The sequence below is a fragment of the Dermacentor variabilis genome, chromosome 6, assembly GCF_050947875.1.
Source record: "Dermacentor variabilis isolate Ectoservices chromosome 6, ASM5094787v1, whole genome shotgun sequence".
NCBI lineage: Eukaryota > Metazoa > Arthropoda > Arachnida > Ixodida > Ixodidae > Dermacentor > Dermacentor variabilis.
Window position 1 is genome coordinate 170,287,652 of NC_134573.1, and position 21,956 is coordinate 170,309,607.

At 45.9% G+C, this 21,956-nt stretch overlaps 1 protein-coding gene across 1 annotated transcript in view; it reads right to left on the reverse strand.

The window, feature by feature from the left end:
• Positions 1–21,956, reverse strand: part of LOC142585732 (ubiquitin carboxyl-terminal hydrolase 45-like) — a 40,994-nt gene that overhangs the window by 346 nt on the left and 18,692 nt on the right. The window contains exons 7-11 of the mRNA XM_075696711.1: positions 17,706–17,793; positions 14,190–14,280; positions 12,358–12,446; positions 11,651–12,005; positions 3,771–3,970 (exon numbers count right to left, since the gene is read on the reverse strand). Of these exons, the coding sequence (XP_075552826.1) occupies positions 3,771–3,970; positions 11,651–12,005; positions 12,358–12,446; positions 14,190–14,280; positions 17,706–17,793 (823 nt within the window). The remainder of the gene's footprint in view (positions 1–3,770; positions 3,971–11,650; positions 12,006–12,357; positions 12,447–14,189; positions 14,281–17,705; positions 17,794–21,956) is intronic.

Here is a 21,956-nt window from a genome sequence, read left to right on the forward strand (position 1 = left end):
AGTCAATTCTTTTGGCTGGCAAATTGGGAGGCACAAAAAGGCTTCCAGCAATGGGCACCGCTGTTAGGCTCACAGGCTCTTACAGAACTGATAAAATATGCACTGTCAGATGGAAACACAATGCTGCCTTACTGTGTATATGCAAACTATGCAAACAAACATGGAGAGGTTGATTGCAAATTGCACTCATTTTGTCCATGTTTTCTTGCATGGGCTGTATTTAACATGCAGTCAATAACGCTAACAGATCACAGCACCCTCATTTCAACTTCTCATTTTACTTGTTCTGCACCAAGGACAATTACTATCGGCACTTGTGAGGCATCGGATCTCGGAGAAAGCTGAGAGTTTCCACAGCTTGGTATTTGATTTTCAGTCTGCACTAGCAGATGCAATCAGCATAGTTTAGTAACCTTTTACTGGCTGCACATATAAACTTCGTAGAAATGCAACTTTTTTGCAAAGCCTGTACCACAAAACATTTGATGATGACTGTACGTCGCTCACCTTATTCAGGCCAGATCATGTAAAACCATGCACTGCACATGGCATGGCACTTATGAAAGGGAACATTGTATTTGCGATTGAAGTCTGTAATTTGTTCTTGCACTGCAATCATAAGTTCTGTGACAAGAATCTTCAATGTGAGAACTATAGACCTAATAGCGGTCGGTGTAGTTCTGAACTATGCTTTTATATTCTAGGGTGTTATGTGGCAAAACCATGATTTGATTATGAGGCACGCCGAAGTGAGGGACTCCGTATTAATTTTGACCAACTGGGGTTCTTTAATGTGTGCACAATGCACGGTACATGAGAATTTTTGCATTTCACCCCCATTGAAATGCAGCCGCTGTGGCTGGCATTCAATCCCGCACCCTCGAACTTGGTAGCTCAATGCCATAGCCACTATGGCGGTTTGAGCAGAGGTTATGTTCCCTTTCATATTAATGTAGAGTATACATATCAAAATGTATCTATGTAACGATAAGTGAGACGTTTTTGTGTGTGCTACAGAACTAGACATGGGAGAGAGGACATGCACAGCTGTGCAGACACCGTGGCGCCAAAGAAAATGTCTGTGTAGACTGGACGTTATTTCAAAAGGCCCGAAATCTATTCTCAAACATCTCAAAAGGCGGCGATGAAAATGGAAAGCTTTGAGCTAGGCTGGAGAACCAGTGCCATGTCCATACAGCCACGTCAGGGTTCACCGGATGATCATGCCCCGACACCTCTGTGCTGAACGTCTACTGCCACACACAAATATATTAAGGGTGTCCCCACAATATAGGTCTATCAGGTCCTGAATTAGTGTAACAAAGTTCTGTCACAGACTGCAGCAAAGAACCTTCCTGAAATGGTCACATGGTGGCGAGGATCTTTTACCCCACCCCATCCAAGTAAACAAGTTTCTCGGAAGCTAGTACATTCTAATGGGACAACTTAATCAAGCATAATGTTTTGTCATTGCTGTATGCACTCGGCTACTGTGGGGTGAGCATGCAATATTGATCTAGTCCCTGCGGAACAGTTGCCCTGTCTGTCGGTTATCACATAATACAGTCAGTGCCAATAACTGCAGCTTTATGGTGAAGCTGCTTTTGCAATGCTCTCTTACGGTACATGCTCATATGAGAAAAAGCAGGGAGTCACCATCTACACTAAACAGGGTGATCCAGGGCCAATTTCCTGCTTCACAGTTTGTATTAAGCTGCCCCCGTACCAGTCTACTGCGAATAATCATGTCTAAAATGCATGCACAACAGTGAAAACAACAGATCAAATTAGAATCAGGAACTATTTTAAATAAAGCGAATGGTCATTAGACTAGTAAAAATTCACCGACGATTACAACACTCTACAATGCCAAATTTGAGTGCAGCTCTATCATCATCATCATCAGCCTATTTTAAGTCCACTGCAGGACGTCGTCTCCCTCCGATCTCCAATTACCCCTGTCCTGCGCCAACCGATTCCAGCTAGCGCCTGCGAATTTAATTTAATCACCCCACCTAGTCTTCTGCCGTCCTCGACTGCGCTTCCCTTCTCTTGGCACCCATTCTGTAATCCTAATGGTCCACCGCTTATCTAACCTACGCATTACATGACTTGCCCAGCTCCATTTCTTTCTCTTAATGTCAATTAGAATATCGGCTATCCCTGTTTGCTCTCTGATTCAAACCGCTCTCTTTCTGCCCCTTAACGTTATGCCTAGCAATCTTCAATCCATCCCCTTTTGCGCGGTCCTTAACTTGTTCTCAAGCTTCTTTGTCAGTCTCCAAGTCTCTGCCCCTTATGTCGGCAATGGAAAAACGCACTGATTGCACACCTTCCTTTTCAATTGTAATGGTAAGCTTCCAGTCAGGAGCTGACAAAGTCTGCCGTATGCGATCCAACCCATTTTTATTCTATGAAATTCCTTCTCATGATCACGGCTCCCTGTGATTAATTGACCTAGGTGCACATACTCATTCACAGACTCTAGAGCTGGACTGGCGATCCTCAACTCTTCTTCCTTTGCCCAGCTATTCATCATTAGCTTTGTCTTCTGCATATTAATCTTCAACCCCACCCTTATATTCTCTCTGTTCAGGTCCTAAATCATTTGTTGTAACTCGTCCCCTGTGTTGCTGAACAGGACAATGTCATCTGCAAATCTAAGGTTGCTGAGGTATTCGCCGTTGATCCTTACTCCTAAGCCTTCCCAGTTTAATAGCTTGAATACTTCTTCCAAGCATGCAGTGAATAGCATTGGAGAGATTGTGTCTCCTTGTCTGACACCTTTCTTTATAGGTATCTTCCTACTTGCGGAGAATTAAGGTAGCTGTGGAATCTCTGTAGATACTTTTCAAGATATTTACGTAAGCGTTCTGTACTCCTTGCTTACGTAATGCCTCTATGACTGCTAGTATCTCGACTGAATCAAATGCCTTTTCGTAATCTATACGTGTTTTCATTTCACAATATATTGGCTGGCGCGGACAATCTGTCTCGTGCGGCACATTTCAAACAGAGAAGTGTGAAGCGACTGCCTCGCTAATTGGGAGATCACAACAGGCACTGGTGGGTGACATGCGGGTGCGATTCACAGCAGCCGCTGTAGACTGGTCTCCGCTCATGAAGCACATCATTTCCATATATGGCATTATGTGACGCACTCACCGCATGCCATTGCTGAACAGACGACCGCACGCTCCTCTGACGCCATCTCGTAGTGATCATTGCAAGTCTTGCACGGCACTAAGCTTTTCTTTTCACACTGCGCACCAGTGTTCGCTTTCATCTTTCGCTGTGCTCATTCGCTCGGTTACGCCGAGGGAGAACCCCAACGTGCACCGCAGGAACTGCCATCTAAGAGCTGCACTCTAAAACGAATCGGGAGAATGTAATGCACAGTGCAAGAATATCTACTGAAGTCTCCAAGGGGGTCTCTTCATAGTGCACAAACTTTTTTCAAGACTAACATCATCAGATTATATATAATGTGCATCGGCTTCAAAGTAGACCAATGTACAAGTATTGTGTGTTAGTGCTGTTGCCCTTTGACATAAGTAGGGTGTTAATGGGCATCCAAAATGGGATTTGGAGTCTCGTTGAGCTAGATACAAATGGCACTCTACTGAAATGCGAAAGCATTTCAAAAGCATTCCAAGTCAGTTGCTTCGATAGAAGGGCCACCAAGCTACGAGAATTTCACGCAACAATAAGGCAGTCCATTTCACACACAGCTTGGCTTTCCTCTGGCCTAGAAGTACCATCATGCTCACCTCTGCATCTCTGCAGCAGAATGGTGTCAGGTCAAGCTCCACGGGGAATGGCACATGCTTCTGCACCTTCCGCAATGTAGCACCCTGCTGGAAGCGCTTGAGGTGGAGTGTCAGGATACGGGGGGTCTTGAACACTTGCAGCTGCAGGCTTGCTGCCGCACGTGCAGACTTGCAGCCCTCACAGTGTAGACCATTGGCCCCTGCATGTCACAACACACACACACCTCATTTCAGGTCTCTCTCTCTCTCTCTCTCTCTCGTCATAACTAGAATGTGCAAACCCTGTAAACATTGGAAAAAATATAGGCAAGGGTGAGAGCACCCTAAATATTTACTATGCTTGTTTATACAAGCCAGTTTCGGTTTCAGACCTATGGGGGTATTCTGCAAGTGAGCACCTAGCGGACATGTCCCTTTCGTGTACTGATTGGCTGGGAGCACTGTCTCCTTCTGACGCGTAACCCAGCCCAGCAAATTAGAACTTTAGCAGCAGATGAAAGGGATTTGTTTAAAAGGCAGACACTTGCAGAATACCGCCCCTGGGAGGCAGATGTGTTGACATGATATGCTGGCTTGCTTAATTCCTGCAGAGGCTGCAGCTGTTACAAGTAAATGCAGCTACATGTGTTCAGTGTCATGATAATGTCAACGTTAGTCTCAATTCAAGATGAACTTGAGCATAAAATTAAAATATCGTACATAGTTGTGTAATGGGCAGAAGTTTTTTTCCAGAATTTGGGGTGAAAACCGGGGGTGCAGCCATTACATGTAGAAAAAGGTGCAACATTTTTTTTTTCTTTGCAAATATTTTCAGTTTACTGGTTTGTACTGGCACACGCTATTCTTGACTATTACCGTTGTGCGTCGCCTGCCAGCTAGAATAAACAGTGATGCCTCACAGACCAGCGACGGCAGCGACTTGGAGGCAGCCGCTAAATCTCTGAGGCCAAAATTTGTACTTCTAATAGCCTCTTTGGACCTGATGTTAAGAAGCCACATTCTGTTGTCCCGAATAGATGGCAACGCTTCTACAAAGCGCTTGTGGTTTTCATAGAAATGTGGAGCTCGTTAATGGAACTTGCTAAAATCTTGAATGATAGCAGCAAAGCGAAAGCTATTCGAGTGATACTTTCTGAAAAAGAAGTTTATGTGAAGGCAATCCTGATGAGAGACACACTTGGCTCCGTTTTAGATGCCCAGAAAACGCTTGAAAGCGGAAAACTTCTGATGCCCTGCTTTGATCACCTGGTAAATGTCAAGCTGCAGTAAACTGTCAGCGGGCTTTCAACGATGATCGGTAAAAGCGATCAGGCCAGAGCTATTTTGTCTATGTTACCCAAGAACAGCGCCACATTAGTAAAAACATGTGAAGAGTTCTGCACGAAACTCGCCACAAAATGGCACTTCACTGTTGAACGGAGCACCTCAGACAAAAATGAAAACCAGCTAACTTTGTGGAAGTTGGGAGCCGTTCTGGATACATTTCAGAAGCATCTGTTGGGGCAGTCATTTGTTGGTGACCACCGACCTCTCTTCATATCCGTAATCGATGATGTAGATTCACTTCACGATGAGTTCGACCAGTACTTGCTGGAAGCAAGCCCCACAAACACAGCTGTCGAACTCATTGAGTATTGACATGACTCTACCACTCGCTACTCCAGGCTGGCAAATGCTGCACTGACATTGTGGTGCCTAGCTAATGGAAGCTGTGATGTGCAGAGAACTTTCTCCCAGCTGAGATACGTTCAACAACCGGACAGGTCTCAAATGGAGACCGACATGTTATGCATGCAGATGATAATGTATGTAAACAAGGGCATGTAAAAAATCGACAACCAACTTTTTGTGAATAAAATGTTCCATTTCTTAGAAGTGTGAATGTGTGATGTTTAGAGGCACAAGGGCCAGGTATGGCCAAAGAGCGCCATTCCAGTGTTAATGAGTTTGCAGTGGAGTTATGATTTCTATGAAGTACATGCGACGTGGCTGTAAAGGGGCCTTAAAAATAGTCGCTAAAAGTGTGTAAAATCTATGTGTAATAAGATTATGGTGATGAAAAATTATGGGAACTACACGTATGAGCATTAAGATGCAATGCGAGAGAATGATGTGATATACAAAATATGTCTGATGCTAAAATTGGCTATAGCACTACTGCCTCATTAGAACCCTTGAAACACAAGGGCCTGGAGGCATGTGCTATCGAGGGTAACCTCTGTGCATCCTCTGGAAAGAGGATGCACTGTGAATTTAATGGGCTTATTACATGTAGGGCAAGATCATTCAAGAAATCGAGGACTGCTTTGGTGTTAAAAAGCGGTTCTTTTCCAAGAAACAATAGCCGGGTGAAGAGGGATGCAATATCGGTATGCAAGAGGAAAATGTTTCTTCCTCTCAGCTTTGGCTTCCCGACACTCCAGGAGGACAGTCAGCCTCTCACCACATCTACCACAGGTTGGAGGTTCATTTTTAGTGAGTAGAAAATTATGGGTCCCAAATGTGTGTCCTATTCTGAGACGACGGAATAGGACATCTGTTCACCGTGGTTTTGTTACGGAGGGCCAAAAATCCAACTGTGGCTTTATGATGTACAGTTTATTATTTATTTCCGAATCCCACATGTGTTGCCAGTGGTTTCGCAGTTTCTTTCATAAGAAAGGCTTCAGATCTGTGACAAGGACAGCAGTGGTATGATCAACAGCATGTGGTGCAATTGACATGGCCATCTGGCCCGCCAAAACGTTACCCTCGATCCCCTTATGTCCAGATACCCAGCATATAATGATACGCTGGTTAGATAGATATGCTTTACACAGGTCAGAATAGGGCTCAATAAATACGGAATTTTTATGCTTACAGAGTGACAGCAAGGTCTTCACAATACTTTGGGAGTCTGTATATATAACTCCTTTTTGGAGTTTTGATTTCCTTATATGCTTTACAGCCGACAATAGTGCGCAGGCCTAGGCAATAAAGATACTTGTTTCCAGATGCAGTACATCAGATTCTGACAAGGACGGGCCGATGGCTGCATAGGACACCCCGGCATGTGACTTGGAAGCGTCTGTGTAGCAGTGCTTGTACTGGATTTCTAGGAAATACATTCGGATTTTGACATCTGAAGTGTGCTTCGTAACTTCTAGAAAGGATATGTCACATTCCACTGCCTGCCACTCCCAAGGAGGTAACAGCTTGGTTAGATCCATTAAGCGATGCTCGAGTGCGACATGCATTTCATAGCTAAGCTCCCTCACACACAGCGAGAAAGGCTGTCTTACAGAGGGACCATTACGGAAATGTGTAGCAAACATCATGATCATGTCGTTAACAGCCTTAAAACATGGATTATTAAAGGAAAAAGACATCCGCCCGTTCGTAGCAATTGCTACAAAGGAAACCCATACGGATTCCTCAAAAGAAAAAGCCTTGTAGTTTAAGAAAAATTCATCGTGGTCCGGGACTCGAACCCGGAACCACCGCCTTTCCGGGGCAGCCGCTCTACCATCTGAGTTAACCAGGCATATAGCAGATGGCAGGGCAAAGTCGAATTTGTCAACAACTCGAAGCAAAGGCAAGAGTTTGACGTAATAGCGCTGCGGAAACTCACAAGGTGGAGAGTAGTAATTATTAAAGGGAAAATCAGACATCCACCCATCCGTAGCAACTGCTACAAAGGAAACCCATACGGGTTCCTCGTAAGAAAAAGTCTCGTAGTTGAAGAGAAATTCGTCCTGGTCCAGGACACGAACCCAGGACCACCACCTTTCCGGGGCAGCCGCTCTGCCATCCGAGCTAACCAGGCGGATAGCAGGTGGCAGGGCGAAGTTGAATTTGTCAACAACTCGAAGCAAACGCAAGAGTTTGACGTAATAGTGCTGCGGAAACTTACAAGGTGGAGAGTAGTAATGATTAAAGAGAAAACCAAACATCTACCCGTTCGTAGCAATTGCTACCAAGGAAACCCATACTGGTTCCTCGAAAGAAAAAGCCTTGTAAGGCTTTTTCTCCAAGCTCCAAGAGGAGGTCACCACTTGCCATCCTTGATGCTTTGTAGCCTGGACCAAGAGCCTCAGTTAAAGACTTGGAAACTAGAAATGGGAAGATTGTTCACACTTGTTTATCTGATTTTTCCGAGTGAATGACGTGGAATCGTGGGAATTTCGGTCTTTGACATCCAAAGAACTGGAATACATCTTCAGTACGCCCTCTTTTCTGAGGGCGATCAGGAACGGGGGAGGGGGGTATGCAATAGATGCACCCACCTCCCTACAATGGGGATGCATCCCACATCCTGCAACGGGATGCTACAGGGACTGTAAAAACAGGTCCTGCAAATGCCAGCTGCACATTGTCACTATAACCAAATATGAAATAACCTAGGTTGGCTATTCACACAAGGTTAACCCTTGCTGCCTGGAAAAATGGAAGTACGGGAAGCCAGGAGAAGACAGGATAGATGGAAAGTGAGAGAAAGGCGAAGGTTGGAGGGAGAGAGAGACAGGAAAAGGCAACTACTGATTTCCCCCTGGTGGGTCAGTCCGGGGATGCCGTATGTGTGAAGCCGAGGCCAAAGGGATGTGTTGCCTCCGCCAAAGGGCATTCAAGGTTCGAACACCCGGCATCGGCTCAACCCCCAGAATCCCCCTTTCCCCGGACATGGCTACACGTGGGATGGTCCAACCCTCGTGTGCTCGGGTACGTGGCATCGCAACACACAAAAAGCCTGCTGACGCTGATGCCCTTGCGGGGCCTTTCTTAGAAGTTATCAATGCTGTTTACTGTCATCGTTACTTGATTCATTTCTAAACAAATGCCAAATTTCTGAGAGTATTTGCTAAAAAACCCCCATGTCCCCCTGATTATCAGTTTGAAAAATAGCACCCGATTTTTACCCCCGATTTTAAAAAAGTATAAAACCCAAAAACGAACAACCCTAATTATAATACATTACCAACTAGCCCACCTATCTATCTTTTTGAGAAAATAGTCTTTACCAAAATTTTTGGAAGCCCTCACACCTTTGGTAGACTTTGCTTTTGATCTGGGCCATTAGACTGCTTTAGTTGAGCATCGTGTACACTCCACTGACATTTAATACATCGAAGCACTATAGGGAACTTCCATTCATTTAGCGTTTTTGAGCGAGCGATGAGCAAAACGACAAAGAAGCCAAGTGGATGGACTTTCCCTCAACTGGCTAAGTAAATGTATGTTCTGGTGCAGGCATGAGCATTGTGCACGCATGCACTATCGTTTCCACTGAATGACTGCACATAAATTGCTAGCAGACACCAGTCTGAGCACAGCGGACCATAAGCTCTCTGCTAAGTTCTCTAGTATGATCATTATTTCATGTTTCCTTCTATTTTGTCATGTTGTATTAAACTGCATTACAAGAACGAAATTCCAATATTGCTCCACTGTTGAATGTATTCAAGAGCATTAAAGAAAAAGGCATAGTTTGCAGCGGGCCACAGCTGAAAGAAATCCAGGTGAATTATGAAGGCATTTCAGGCTTGCACCTGCTATAGACATTCTATAAATAAATCTAAGGGGCTCATTTTATGCTCTTCCAATGTGCTTAATAACCGTTTTTGTGTAGTTATCCCTAACAGTATTGGCACATTCGACAAGCAGATTTATAAGGCATGTCTAGGTGACTTAAGCTTAAGCTTAAGTTACACCAATGAAAAACGGACAGTTGCACACCATGCCCTGCCACAGCGTAGATGGCAGAATGGAACAAGCCGGGCTCTAATTTTCTTACCTTTAAGGGTGCACAAAAACCAGGTCAAAAGCAACGTAGGGGCTACAAGGGATGCTGTAGTGGAGGACTCCAAACTAACCTCAACCACCTGGAATCTAGTTACAAGCATCCCAGGGTGTCTACCAGGCTGACTTTTTCAATTTCCCCGAGTTTTTCAGGTTTTCCCTGAGTGCCTTTGCAATATTCCCTGAGTGACACAGAACTTTGTTTTATGTCAAGACAGGCTGACACCATTTCGCCAGATGCTGTCACTCTCTAGTTAGCATGTTAAAAAATAAAAATAGAAAAACCTAATTCAGTTTGAATAGTAAGGAGTAGTGTGTATTTTATTCAAAAAGAAAACAACACGGAGTGGTTACTAAAATGCAGAGCAAATAAAGTATCTTCGAAAAAGTAAAATGAGAAAGCCCATTGTAAACAGAGTCGAACCTTTTCAAATACGAATAAAAAGAGATGCATACAGAAGCAAATACTTTCGAATATGAGCTATTTCTATCAACTGATAGCAAGCTCATTGGTATGGCACCTGAACTTTGTCACAAGTGAGATTCTCTCTCAACAGTTGGTAAGTCAACCTCAATTGCCCTGACATACTCTCAGCCTGTGCACAGCACCTCAGTGTTGCGTTTCACTGCTTTAAAGAGTTCATTTTGGTTTAAATAGGGACACCTGCGCCCCTGCGTCAGCCAACACTTTGCTTTTTGAGCTCAAGGTCCTTCGAAGAAGCAGCGGCATGCCTCCTATCCCGACCATTCCGCAATGCCTAGGTCCTTGTTCTCATCCTCTTTCTGCCATGTGTTCCCCCACGGAGCATTTGAAGCATCCTCTTGGTCAGTTGTCCGATTAAACATCTGATTTTTCGGACTCACTAGAGCCCGGCGAAAACGTCTGAAAAATCAGGCAGTCTGAAAAAATGAATGCATGTCTGCCCTTAAGGGCCCAGATTGCCACAGACACGTCTGAAAAAGTTCTGAAGGCTTGCCAACACACTTGTAAGGCATATTGGTGCTCATATTGTGACAGGAGACGACGGGTGCATGTGTATGTATAAATAAGGAATACATAATGTGCCCCGTGACAATTGCCCCCTTGGACGCTTGTTAAGCTTCACTGCAATAGTTTGCATATGCATCACTAAAATTTCTGTATTGAGGCGAAGCGGACTTTCGCGAACCGGCATTTTGCAACGTGCCATGCTTTCCGAGTTTCAAAGCCAATTGCAAGGATTACAGAGGCGGAGTCGGTGCCATTGCTGACAGCGGCAAATTCTTTCAATGAAAAAACATGGCACCGAACGGTAAAAAGCTTGACAGCGAACGTCGAAGCAGCTTGGCCTAGCGTTGCCGCCGTGGTGGCTATGGCTGCGAGCGGATCTGCATGCGAGTTCGCCGGTTCGAGGCGGTGAGATAAGCAAAATACCGGCAATAGTGGCTTTGATTAATGCCGTTTCGGACGTGTGGTTACAGCGAAAAGTTAGGAAAAGTGGATGGCAAAGGGCTATTGTGCCAGAAATTTCACATTCTTATACATTGACTCTAGGGGTATGTGGTGGTGCCGCGAAGCCATCCGAATTATTGGGCATGTCCCTAAAACTCGGGTGTCCAAAAAATCGGTCATTGACTGTACACTGGCAACTCCTCCAGCCAACGATTGGCATCAAACACGATTCGTTACGATTCCTCTCCGTTACTCGAGCCGGCACTAGCGCAACTTTCGTTCCCTTTCAATAAAATTACAGCTAATTTTCTGACAGAAGCACAAAGTCCCGGAGTTTTCCCCAAGTATTTCCAGGCCATTCTAAATCCCCGAGGATTCCCGGTTTTCCCAGTTGGTAGACACCCTGCATCCAAAGCTCTGGCCCCATCAGAATATTCCCGCAGTATCTGGGAATCAAACCTGCAACTTTGTGCTCAGCAGAACAATGCCATAGCCACTATGCCACCGTGAGGGTCAAATGTCGGTTCGAACTAGCCAATTTACAAATGCCGAGCTGATCCAGTTGTCTTTCTTTTCTACTCATTAAAAGCAAGTATGTGGACTAAGCAGAAACGAAGCTTTCATTTATCTCACAGTCCCTTCCCTTTGTTGTATTCAGTTTTCTAGAACCTACCGGCGAGCAATTCTGGTGCTGTGAAGCTTCTCAGGCAAGCCTCCAATGATCCCTCAGCGGGGCCCTTGGTGGCCGCTGGCTCGTGCAAGTGGAGGCTCGACATCTGTGCCGTCAGCTGCTCCTCGCCAGGTGACCCGTTGTCTTCCTCGTCGGCCTCTGTTGGGTCAATGCTGCCCCCACTCAAGGCCTCTCTGTTAGGCGTCCTTGCTGTGGTGGCGCTGCTGCCACCCTCGAGTGCCTTCCGCCGTGCCCCTTTGCCACGTGGTGCGCTGTGTGCCCCTGCACTTCCCCGGGGTGTCTTCTCCTCGGGGATGGGCAAGGACAGGTCTTGGAAAGTCTCTTCTCTGCGAGACACCTGCAAAGCATCCCGAAAGCATTGTATCTTATTAAAACGGCATTCCTCATCCAGGAGAATAAGCACAAGCACATCTCTGATAAATACTGATTAATTGATATAGTCCTTATGACTGATTCTGATTCACCAGTACATCAGTGTTGGTAAACCGTGGGAGACCTACCTTAAAGCATAACTAACACCCAGAGCAACACCTAGGCCCAATAGTCGAGAGCTGGTTAAATTCAATCATCTGGGGTTAACGTGCATTTAAACCAAAGTCAAAAAAGTGCTTTTACATGTTCCCAAGTTGAATTGCATGCGGCAGATGAAAGTAACCAGAACATAGACAGATGGCAAGGATACTGCTTACTTTCCCACACTGCTGGCAGACAATAGTGCTGAGCAGGATTCCGCCAAATATGTCATCTAGTGGTGTACGAGCCACAGCTTTCTTGTAGGCTGCAACAAGGGAAGGCACACAAGCTCTCTAAACGAAGCTGTTGTTTCACAACTCATGCACTCTCACTTTGATCCTTCTCCAGTTGCTTCTGCGGGATGGCTAAAAGTAGCTGCTGTGATTTGCAATGCACTGTGAAGGGCCCACATGACTGAGGGGAGGGAAGGAGGGATCAAGCTAGCATCAAAGAGCATAGCCATTTTACCATACACACATTCAAAGCACATTTAGTTAATACAGTAAAATCTCAATATAGTAAACTTCAGGGGACCGTGGTAAATTGTTCATTATTCTGAAAGATTGTTGGAGTAAAAGCCCCAAAATTAACCATTCTGCCCATCAACCCATCAGTTCATAAGTTGTCACCATATGAGCTATCCACAAAAACTGCTATCCACAAATGTTGAGAGCTGTTCGCTCTCAGCATGCGCTGTTGTTATTTTCCATAGATTCCACCGCCACGCACCACCAAAGTACCATATATAATAAGAGTGATAATACGCTGATGCCAAGAAAACTACTGACAAAACGGTAGCTCCATGTCGCCTCCAAAGCGCAATGTTTCTTGCTTTTTGTCTTGGTTTCACATTTCTTGCCTCGGAAACTGCAATTGTCTCGCTTGTGTACGCACGTGTAAATGACACCATCTGGAAAATGCAAAGTGCGACCGACCGTGTGGCATCCCTGCAAGTACGGAGGTTACATTTCCCCATGCGCGTAGCTAGTATGGCCGCAAACTGAAGTGCGAAAGAAAGAGGCGTACGTAGAAAGAAGGAAGATACACGCCTTCGTTGCTAGGCGACACTTCTCTGGGCGGAGCACGTGCCCGCAAAACCTGATGCATCGTCACCTCCACTCACCCACACACTTTTTTTCACAGGTGCCGTCTCAGGTTTTCCAAAACCATGCGCCGCAACGTCCGCTCTCTGCGTTTTGTCGTCTGCTGGCCTACTGTTTCGGCTGCCATGAAGGATACACGGAAATCTAAGAATCCCCAGATTTTGGAATATCACAGGGAAACTAAATAACAATCGTTATTCTGAAAAGTTCGGTATTCCGGAGTTCGTAGTACTGGTCAGCAGGGGATTTCTGAAAAGCTCATTAATCTGAAAAGTTTGTTAATGTGGTGTCTGTAGTAATGAGTTTTCACTATACTGCAATCTTGGCAAGGTGTTACCAAGGGTCTTAATCCAGCAGCAAGGCAAAGATCTCTTCTTTCTTGTCTGTCTTGGATTACCTCCAGTAATCAACCCAATCACATGCCTGCTAATTTATTTCTAAATGCATCATTCCACAGAATCCTCTCCTATGACATGAGACAATAATGGGAAATCTACATAGGCTTTGATACACCACCAGGATCACACAAAAGTAAAACACATCTAAGCAGACCAGCCCTCTAAAAGAAAGAGCGTAGTTAAAAGGTGAAAAGTGCTTGTCAAAAATAAGCAACACATGATCGTTAGTCACACAAAATATGTGTCTGCAATCTTGTCGTACAGCTTAACCAACAAAAACCTGCTATTATTCTGTAGCTGTCGTACGAGTCTCTTCTTTCAGTGCTGACAGTACAGCACCATATATAGTCCACGGTCTATACACAATAGCACATCTTTGCATTATGGCACATGAAATATGCACAACAATGTCGGCTAGGTGAAGTTTTTGATGTAGGCACAATCATTCTCCCATCATGCATACAGGGCACACAGTTTCCAAACAATTTCCACCACAGTTCAACTCACCCTGGATCTTCGCCTTGGTGTCTGGCTCAACTTTGTTTGGGTCCACCTTGCTGCTCAGTCCAAAAGCTTGCAACACCGCATGTTTTTGCCGCTGTAAAAAAAGAACAATGTGCTGAAAGCTAACCAACAACTGCTCACCTATAGAATTTCCAGCCAGGCTTACGTGGTATGCAATACAGATCTAATACATATAACCACTGCAGTTCATTAAAAAAAAATGAGAACAAATCACATCAACACTGCGCAACTCTCTGTGTTGCAGAACTCAATATAGACATCCAGGGTGAAAGTTTGAGAGAGTGCACTTTGCCATTATTGTCATATGCAGGCTGTTGCATGGAAAGGTTTAGTGACACTTGCTGTAGAATGAACTTGCCAGCAAGTGCATTCTTCAAGCTTAATTTGCTGCATCCAGGTGTATAGCCTCGATAGCAGCACTTTGAAGATGTAAAATTTGAGTCGGCTTTGTGAGAGACACAGCTGTAGTGGCATAAGTGAAACGTCTTGTGCATGCTGCAGATGGTGTACGGGCACTAGGAGACAGAAATGACAACTAAATAGACAAATTACATTTATTCACACATTAAAAAGCTCATGCGACTAACTTATGTTACAGGGGTCCTACGGTTTAATTTTGCAATTGCCTGTTTGTTTTTGCAGAGGGTTTTGGCCACTAGTGTAAAGAAACAATTCCCCTAATGGTGGTGCCTGAGACTACCCTGCACCGCTCAAGCTTGGCACACTTGTAGATGGGTGGAGCTTCTGCTTTTATCTCAAGCTCCTGCGCTTGCGCTTTCTATCGTTCTGCAGTGGTCAAAGAAGTTGGATATCTCTATCTTGCGGCCAGAGTTTTTCCACACCATTTCTGGACCCTATGTGTTGAACACGGGGGTTTGTAACGTGAAATTTATCCAACAAATTGAGCACTTGTAAGCCTTATAACTCGTAATGAGCACAGTTTTCAGTTTGATGGATTGTACCTACTATGACTGAGTGAGCTCTCTCAAACGCGACCACTCCTGCTAGGACTGACAAGTGTACTGCCGAGCTATGTCTCTCTGAACACGAAGCGAGAGGCTAAATTTATACTCGATTATATCATGCATGTCATAACAATGGCACCATCTGTGCATCTGACATATGTGATCGACCAATGGCTTCTTCCCTCTACACAATGATACAAAAGTAAACCGCATAGGTAGTGCGGTTGCAAAGGTGTAAGCGATATTAGTATAACAGGTTTTCGTTACATGTGGTTTTAACAACTGACCACCCCGACATGAAACATTTTTCATGTCAAAAAATAAGAATCACTGCAAATGCCGGCACAAATTCTGAAACCAGTTTTGTGTTTTCATACGTTATAACCGTCTCAACTTATAGAAACTGTCATTCTTGTACCAGTGAAAGCAGTCCAGTTTTATTGGCACAGATACTGAGATTCTGAGCCAGATTCTGAGCACTGGCAAATGAGCAACACATCACTCGGGCGTCAGATGCAAAGCCGTCCTGCCTTCACTCATGACGATTGATCATTTTTGCAAATATTTCTAAAATAACAAATGTATAACACACCGACTGATTTACCGATCAACGCTGCCATCAACTCCAAATGACACTTTCCTTTTCCATCAAGCAGCGCACTGTTAAACTAGCATTTGTTAAGGTGAAGTGCATTCATTCAAGGTGACGCTAAACTTGCCAGTCCGACTGGTATTATTCCACTATAATCAGCTTTGTTTTAAGCATCATGCGGCCAACATCCTCTCTTTCTCTTCAGCTCGGCGGGGAACAAAAACAAAGTGTCTCAATAACAAAGTCTTAAGAGTTTCCCACCTAACAAGGTGTTATGGTGGGAAAGGACAGGTCATTCAGTGCTGCTGTGGTTATCTCACAGCGGCACTGAACTTTCCTGTGGTATGCAATGTACAAACCACAACAGATGCAAGAAGACAGATAAAAACAGCATCTGTAGTCCAACGCAGTGCACTTTGACTAGCACGCAACTCAAGGACAGTTGAGGAGGAAAGAAAGGACACTCGGACAGCAGGCCTTCAGCAATAGTTCCTACCCAACAGTACAACGAAGGGAATTGTAGCCGCACATATCTTAATCCAGAAAATAAACCCAACTCAATCTAGTTTGCTGCAATCCACTCCGTATATGCCATTCCATCACTACGTCAAGACAAATTCTTTGAATGGCTAAAGTATTCTGATACTCTTTTACAATTCAATTGAATTTCCCCACGTTTGTTTTACATTTGCCATATAATCAGTCTACTGCATCACAATGTAAAAATTTTCCGCAAGTTATCTGCGTATCGCAGCATTGGAGGGTGCTTGAAATAGTAACTGGAGAACGTGATCTTATCTGTGAGTCACGGTCTGAGACCGCTGATGCATCAGAAGAGCATTTTTGTTCCAAAATCAATGCCAAAGTTCAATGGATCAGCAACCACGAAGCAGCTGCCATGATATGGTCGTCGCAATAAAAAGGTGCTGCTAGACCACTTGAATGTTGTTTGATATCGCAAAGTTAAAAGGCATGTGCACTTGGCATCCACATATTCATGCTAGTTCATGCTGAAGAACTACCAACACCAAAGATAAATCGACCCTGAGAAGCACCAGGCCACCTTCAAAACTTCACTGAGCAAGAGCATTTGCTTCATTCTTTAAACATTAGTCGAAAGCTAAACTGAGAAGCCAATCTGGGCACCGAATGTTTCAGTCACTCGCATATGATGTGAAGAAGCCACATAGACGGGTGTAAAGCCAAGGATGAGCGGTTTCAGTTTCAGCATGGGCCTTTGACCAATGGCAGTGGCCTCTGCTGATTGTCTTTGCTGTGGGCAATATGCCAACCTAGACTGCAGCATCTGAAAGAGGTAGTGGGACCCAGAGTTGCTACTTACCAGTAAAAAGAAATAATAAAGTGAGGCTAGGTGCAAGTTACCAGCATAGGGGAAAATGTGTCTTTGTGCCATCTGCCACTCTTGCATGTGAATAAACAATGATGGCCATTAGATGAGACTGATTTAGCAGGTTAGCACAGAAACTCACATCTGTTCAAGCCAGTTTTTTACCTTTCTTTTTTTCTAATGAAGCAAAAATGAGGTATGAATAAAGATTTTCAATCTAATGTGTCCACTTTACCGTGCTTTTATTCTTTTCTCTTTTTTTTCTTTCTTTTTTAAATTCCAGTTCCACATCTCTTACGAACCCACCGCAGTAGCTCAGTGGTGATGTCGCTGAGCTCAGGTCGTCGGTTCAATCCCATCAGGGGTGGCCGCATTAAAAATGCTTGTGTATCTAAATTCGGGTGCACGCTAAAGAACCCCAGACGGTCACGATTAATCAGTACCTCACTTCAGTGTGCCTCATAATCAGATCGTGTTTTTGGTACGTAAGGCCTCAGAATTCAATCAATTTTGAATATCTGTTATGAAGACGCCTTATGACAAAGGAGGTTGAAAATACAAGAGATAGCCAGTCAGTAGACACCACGACCCACCTTGACTTCTTCGGTGCGCACTCCTTCAAGCAGATGGCGCAGAAGCTCGTGGCTGTCATGTTGCTGGTGGCCTCGGAAATGTGGTGCCCTGTAGTATGAACCACAATTATGAGCCAGCACCGAAGAGGCAGAGATTTAGACTGCATTTTGCTCTTAGGCTACTTCATATGCAGTCGCTCATCATGAATTACAATGCAGTATCTACCAGTGCACAATGTTCAGTGTAGCAACACAATTTTTCTGCAGCGTGTTTTCTTGGCTGAACCTGGCAAGTGACACTGTAGAACCATGACACCTCAAAACAAATGCACAAATGCCTAAGGATGATCAAAACAATCATTTCTTCAGAGTCTACCACTATTTTAACATTTAATTAAAGAACTGAAATGCTGAGTGCACACATAAAAACTTATGGTACAGGATCCACCCTTATGTAACTTTACCTAATAGTAGAACCTCGTTCATACATTTTGGAAAAAATCCCAAGAAAAATATGTATTAACCAAGAAAACATACGTTCCGAAGTAACTAGCAAAATTTGACAGGCTCAACAATTGTTGACATCTACGTAATGCGAATGCTCGCATGGATCGTTGAGGCACGAGACGCCGAGGAGCATCGAGCTGGTGGTGCTCCGACGGCCCAAGACGCATTTTGTTGTTTTCCTATGGCGTGTTGTTTTAAGAGGGTGACGGGAAATCGAAACGAACTTGAGCTGGTGCGCGACGCTGGATGCCACCATAGTGAAACGTGATAGCCACATCGCGCAACCTGCAGCAGGGAAAGGCGGCGCATTAGGATTATCACCTACTAAAAGCATGCAGTTCGCTACATATGGCACTACGTAGCACGAGCTGTAAAACGGATAGGTGAAGATGCTTATCGCAATATGTCTCATGGCAATAGCTGTGAATGGGGCATGCGATGACCCGGGCGGAGGTTTGCTGGTACCGGAGTATGAAACTGTGCGTTCATGTGAAACGGGCGGCTATATATACTGTTCTTGATCCCCCACGCCTCGTGCATTTTCTTGTTTATATGGGATTTAGCAGCCGGAAAACGTACACAATCGCAGTCTGCAGCACGGAATGGCGACGCATTTCAGTTATTACCTATTAAAAGCGTGCACTACACTTTCGACAGCACCACGTGTTGTGAAACAGATAGGCAAAGGTTGCTTATTGAAACAGGATTGGCGGTAATAGCTGTGAATGCCACGTGCAACAACCCCGGAGAAGATTTGCTGGTACCAAAATGAAAACGTGAGTGCGCACCGGCGTTTTCACAAGACGGGCGAACGAATATTGCGGTGAAGCAGCCGCAGCGAGCAGCTATATACAGTGCAGTCCACTTATAACGATACCACATATAACGATATATCAGTTATAACGATGAGTCGACTTCAGAGTTTCAGCTTATGCATTAGGGCTACGAGAAAAAAGTGTATATAACAGTATGTTATTCACCGCATACCAATCGAAATTCTGCCTTTTGGGCGACGTTTTTCCATGCAGAATAATCGTGAAATTTACATAGCTAAGTTCCTCTTAACCGAGACAGGGCAAACAGTTTGCCTACACGAGTTAATATCTGCCGCCATTACCGCGCAGTGCATCCCGCCAGTGCGCCAATTGCGAAAGCCACGGAGAGCATCACAAGTTGGCACAGCATCCCACTAGATGATGCCAACTGCTTCGCGTCCGCATCGCCGCTGAGCATCCAGAGAAAAAAAGGAGAAAAAAAGCGCGAAGCAAACTGCACCTGCATTCCCTTTTTACAATCTCCCTCAGCGAGCGAAAAAATGTGCTGCGGAAGCAGCAGTTGGTGCGCCGACAAAGCGCAAAGCTGCGTCGCTTGGGGCAAAGACTCAAAGTACAAGCTTGCGCAGTTGGCGATATCGACGATTCTGAAAACAGCGAGCACCACCACAATCATGAAGGCTAGAAGCAGTGATCATTCTGAGCAACAGAAATGGTGGACTTTGTGCGTCAGGGCGAAACCCCCCCATGTGTGAAACCAACACGGTAGCAGCCACTGACATTAGCAAACTCTTGCAGCACGCCGCTACTGGCGATAAAATAGGCGGTGCTTCGATGGAGGAGTTTCGATGGAGGAGTTGCGGCACAGACGGCGGCGTGGTGCGATGGAGGCTACGACAGCAGCAGTAGTGACAATGTGATTGACAGTGGCCCGCCTTTGACACCGACCCCAACATTCATGCAAAGTGCACTGTCGTCCATAGAGTCGCTCACCAATTTCATGCACGCTAAATTATAGCCACCAGTGTTCACGCAGCCGCTGGACACGATGCACACCGCGGTTTCGAACCTGAAACTTTCGTGAAAGCAATTGCAGATTTCTATTCCAGCGCTCTGTGATGTGTGGTGCGCGACATGGTGCAGTGGTCGGGACGGTCAGGAGCAGACGACAAGGAGTGCGCGCGCCAAGGCGAATTCCGTGCTGGAAGGAGAAAAACGACAATGCCGAAGAGCGTACGGCACGTGAACGCGCGGCGCAAGAAAAACAACTAAAAGAAGAAAAGCCAACCAATTAGGAAAGACCACAGGACGTCAGGCAGCCAATCGGAGAATGCCTAATCGGCCAGAGAGAAGAAAAAGCGTGGTGCGCTTGCAGAATGGGGAGACGCAGGGGAGACGCCGGGAGAGTTCCAGGAAGCGACGCCAGGAGGAGGTCAACCACCGGACCGGGAGTTGAAGACGGGCCATCGGGTTCCAGACCCGAGCCACCAGGACTTCACCCGACTGGGGCCTCCTTCCAGCCCGTTCCTGTGCGTCACCCATCTACCCGAGCGTGCCGCCAGCTGCTTAAGGCCGGTGAGCTTCTGCGCCCGTGGGCAGGACGAGACCAGTCGGGCTACGGGCCTGCGTTCTATGCCAGCTGCCCAGCCAGAACTAAAGCCCCTCCATCCACGTGCCACCGCCACTTCCTTAATTAGCGACAACCTTTGTTGTGCGCCGCCTTTTCCCCTCACACCAAATCCGGTTCCGGCATTTCCGTTTTAAAAATTTCCGGTTCCGGCGTTTCCGCTTCCTGGAGTTGCGCTGTGGGAATTTGCGCTTTGACTGCTGTTAGACGATGGTGAGACGCCCGCGCGTGCTTAGCAGAGCTGTGGCAGTCACCATAAGAAGAATGCAAAGGGGACAAGCTGTTGTATTCCGCTGAAGTAGTGGTTCGCAGTCGCTGTTTTCCAAATGTACGAAAAACGGCAGTGGTCTCCAGGCACCCAGGCACTACATTCCACTGTACGTTGTCGCTCATACAACAACCAGTCGCAGGTTGACACGAAGCAGGGAACACGAGCAGATGGCTGGTTAGAATAAGCGGTGGTCCTTGGATGGAATCGTATTCACAGTTTCAAGCGCAGCTGGTGCAATTAAAGCCTCTCCATCGACGCGAAAGTAAACAGTGCTAAAAAACATAGCGTCACTTCCACTCGGAAAAGGAAGCTGCAGCTACGTAAGTTCCGCTTGACGCCGGAAGCTAAGGGGATGAGTGGGAGAGGAACATGGAGGAGGAGGGCAGGTTGGCAGTACTTAACCTGGTCGGCGGAAACGTGTATGGAGGGGCTTTAGCCATAACGCCACCCCCGTCTGTCGTGCCACCTGCTGCCCGACGCCGGCGTTCGAGCTTCTGTGCCCGTGGGCAGGACGAGAGCAGTCGGGCTACGGGCCCGAGCTCTACACCCAGCTGCCCGGCCAGAACGCCGCCGCCGTCTGCTCGTGCCGCCAAGCCGCCTGCTTTACCTCTCCAAGCCAGAGCTGGTGCGCTCCGGTCGCCCGGTCGACCAACTTACACCACGACCTTTGGTGAGACCGGCGCAACTCCTTTCGTCAGCTCCTTTCGTAGCACACAAGACTTGTTAGCGTTAGCCTTAGCCGAACGCATGGGGCTAAAGGTGCAGAGTTGAGGGCATGGTTGAACGAGCAGGAAGCACGTGCGCTAGAAGAGCGGGCAGCGGAGCGCGAGGCCAAGAAGGAGGAGCTTGTATTAGAGGAAAAGAATTTACAGCTACGGCTTAAAGTCGCGGAAGCTGAGGGCAATCGTGGTGAGACGAGCCAACGGCAGCTAGAATTGGAGGAGCGAACGCTTAAGTTGCACCTTCAAATGGCGGCAACGGATGCTGCAAGAACAGCTGACCGAGGACCTGGATAGAGTGCACCATTTAGCGTGAATCCTCACAGTTTGATACCGGGATTCAATGAAAACCGGGACGACTTGGATGCCTATTTA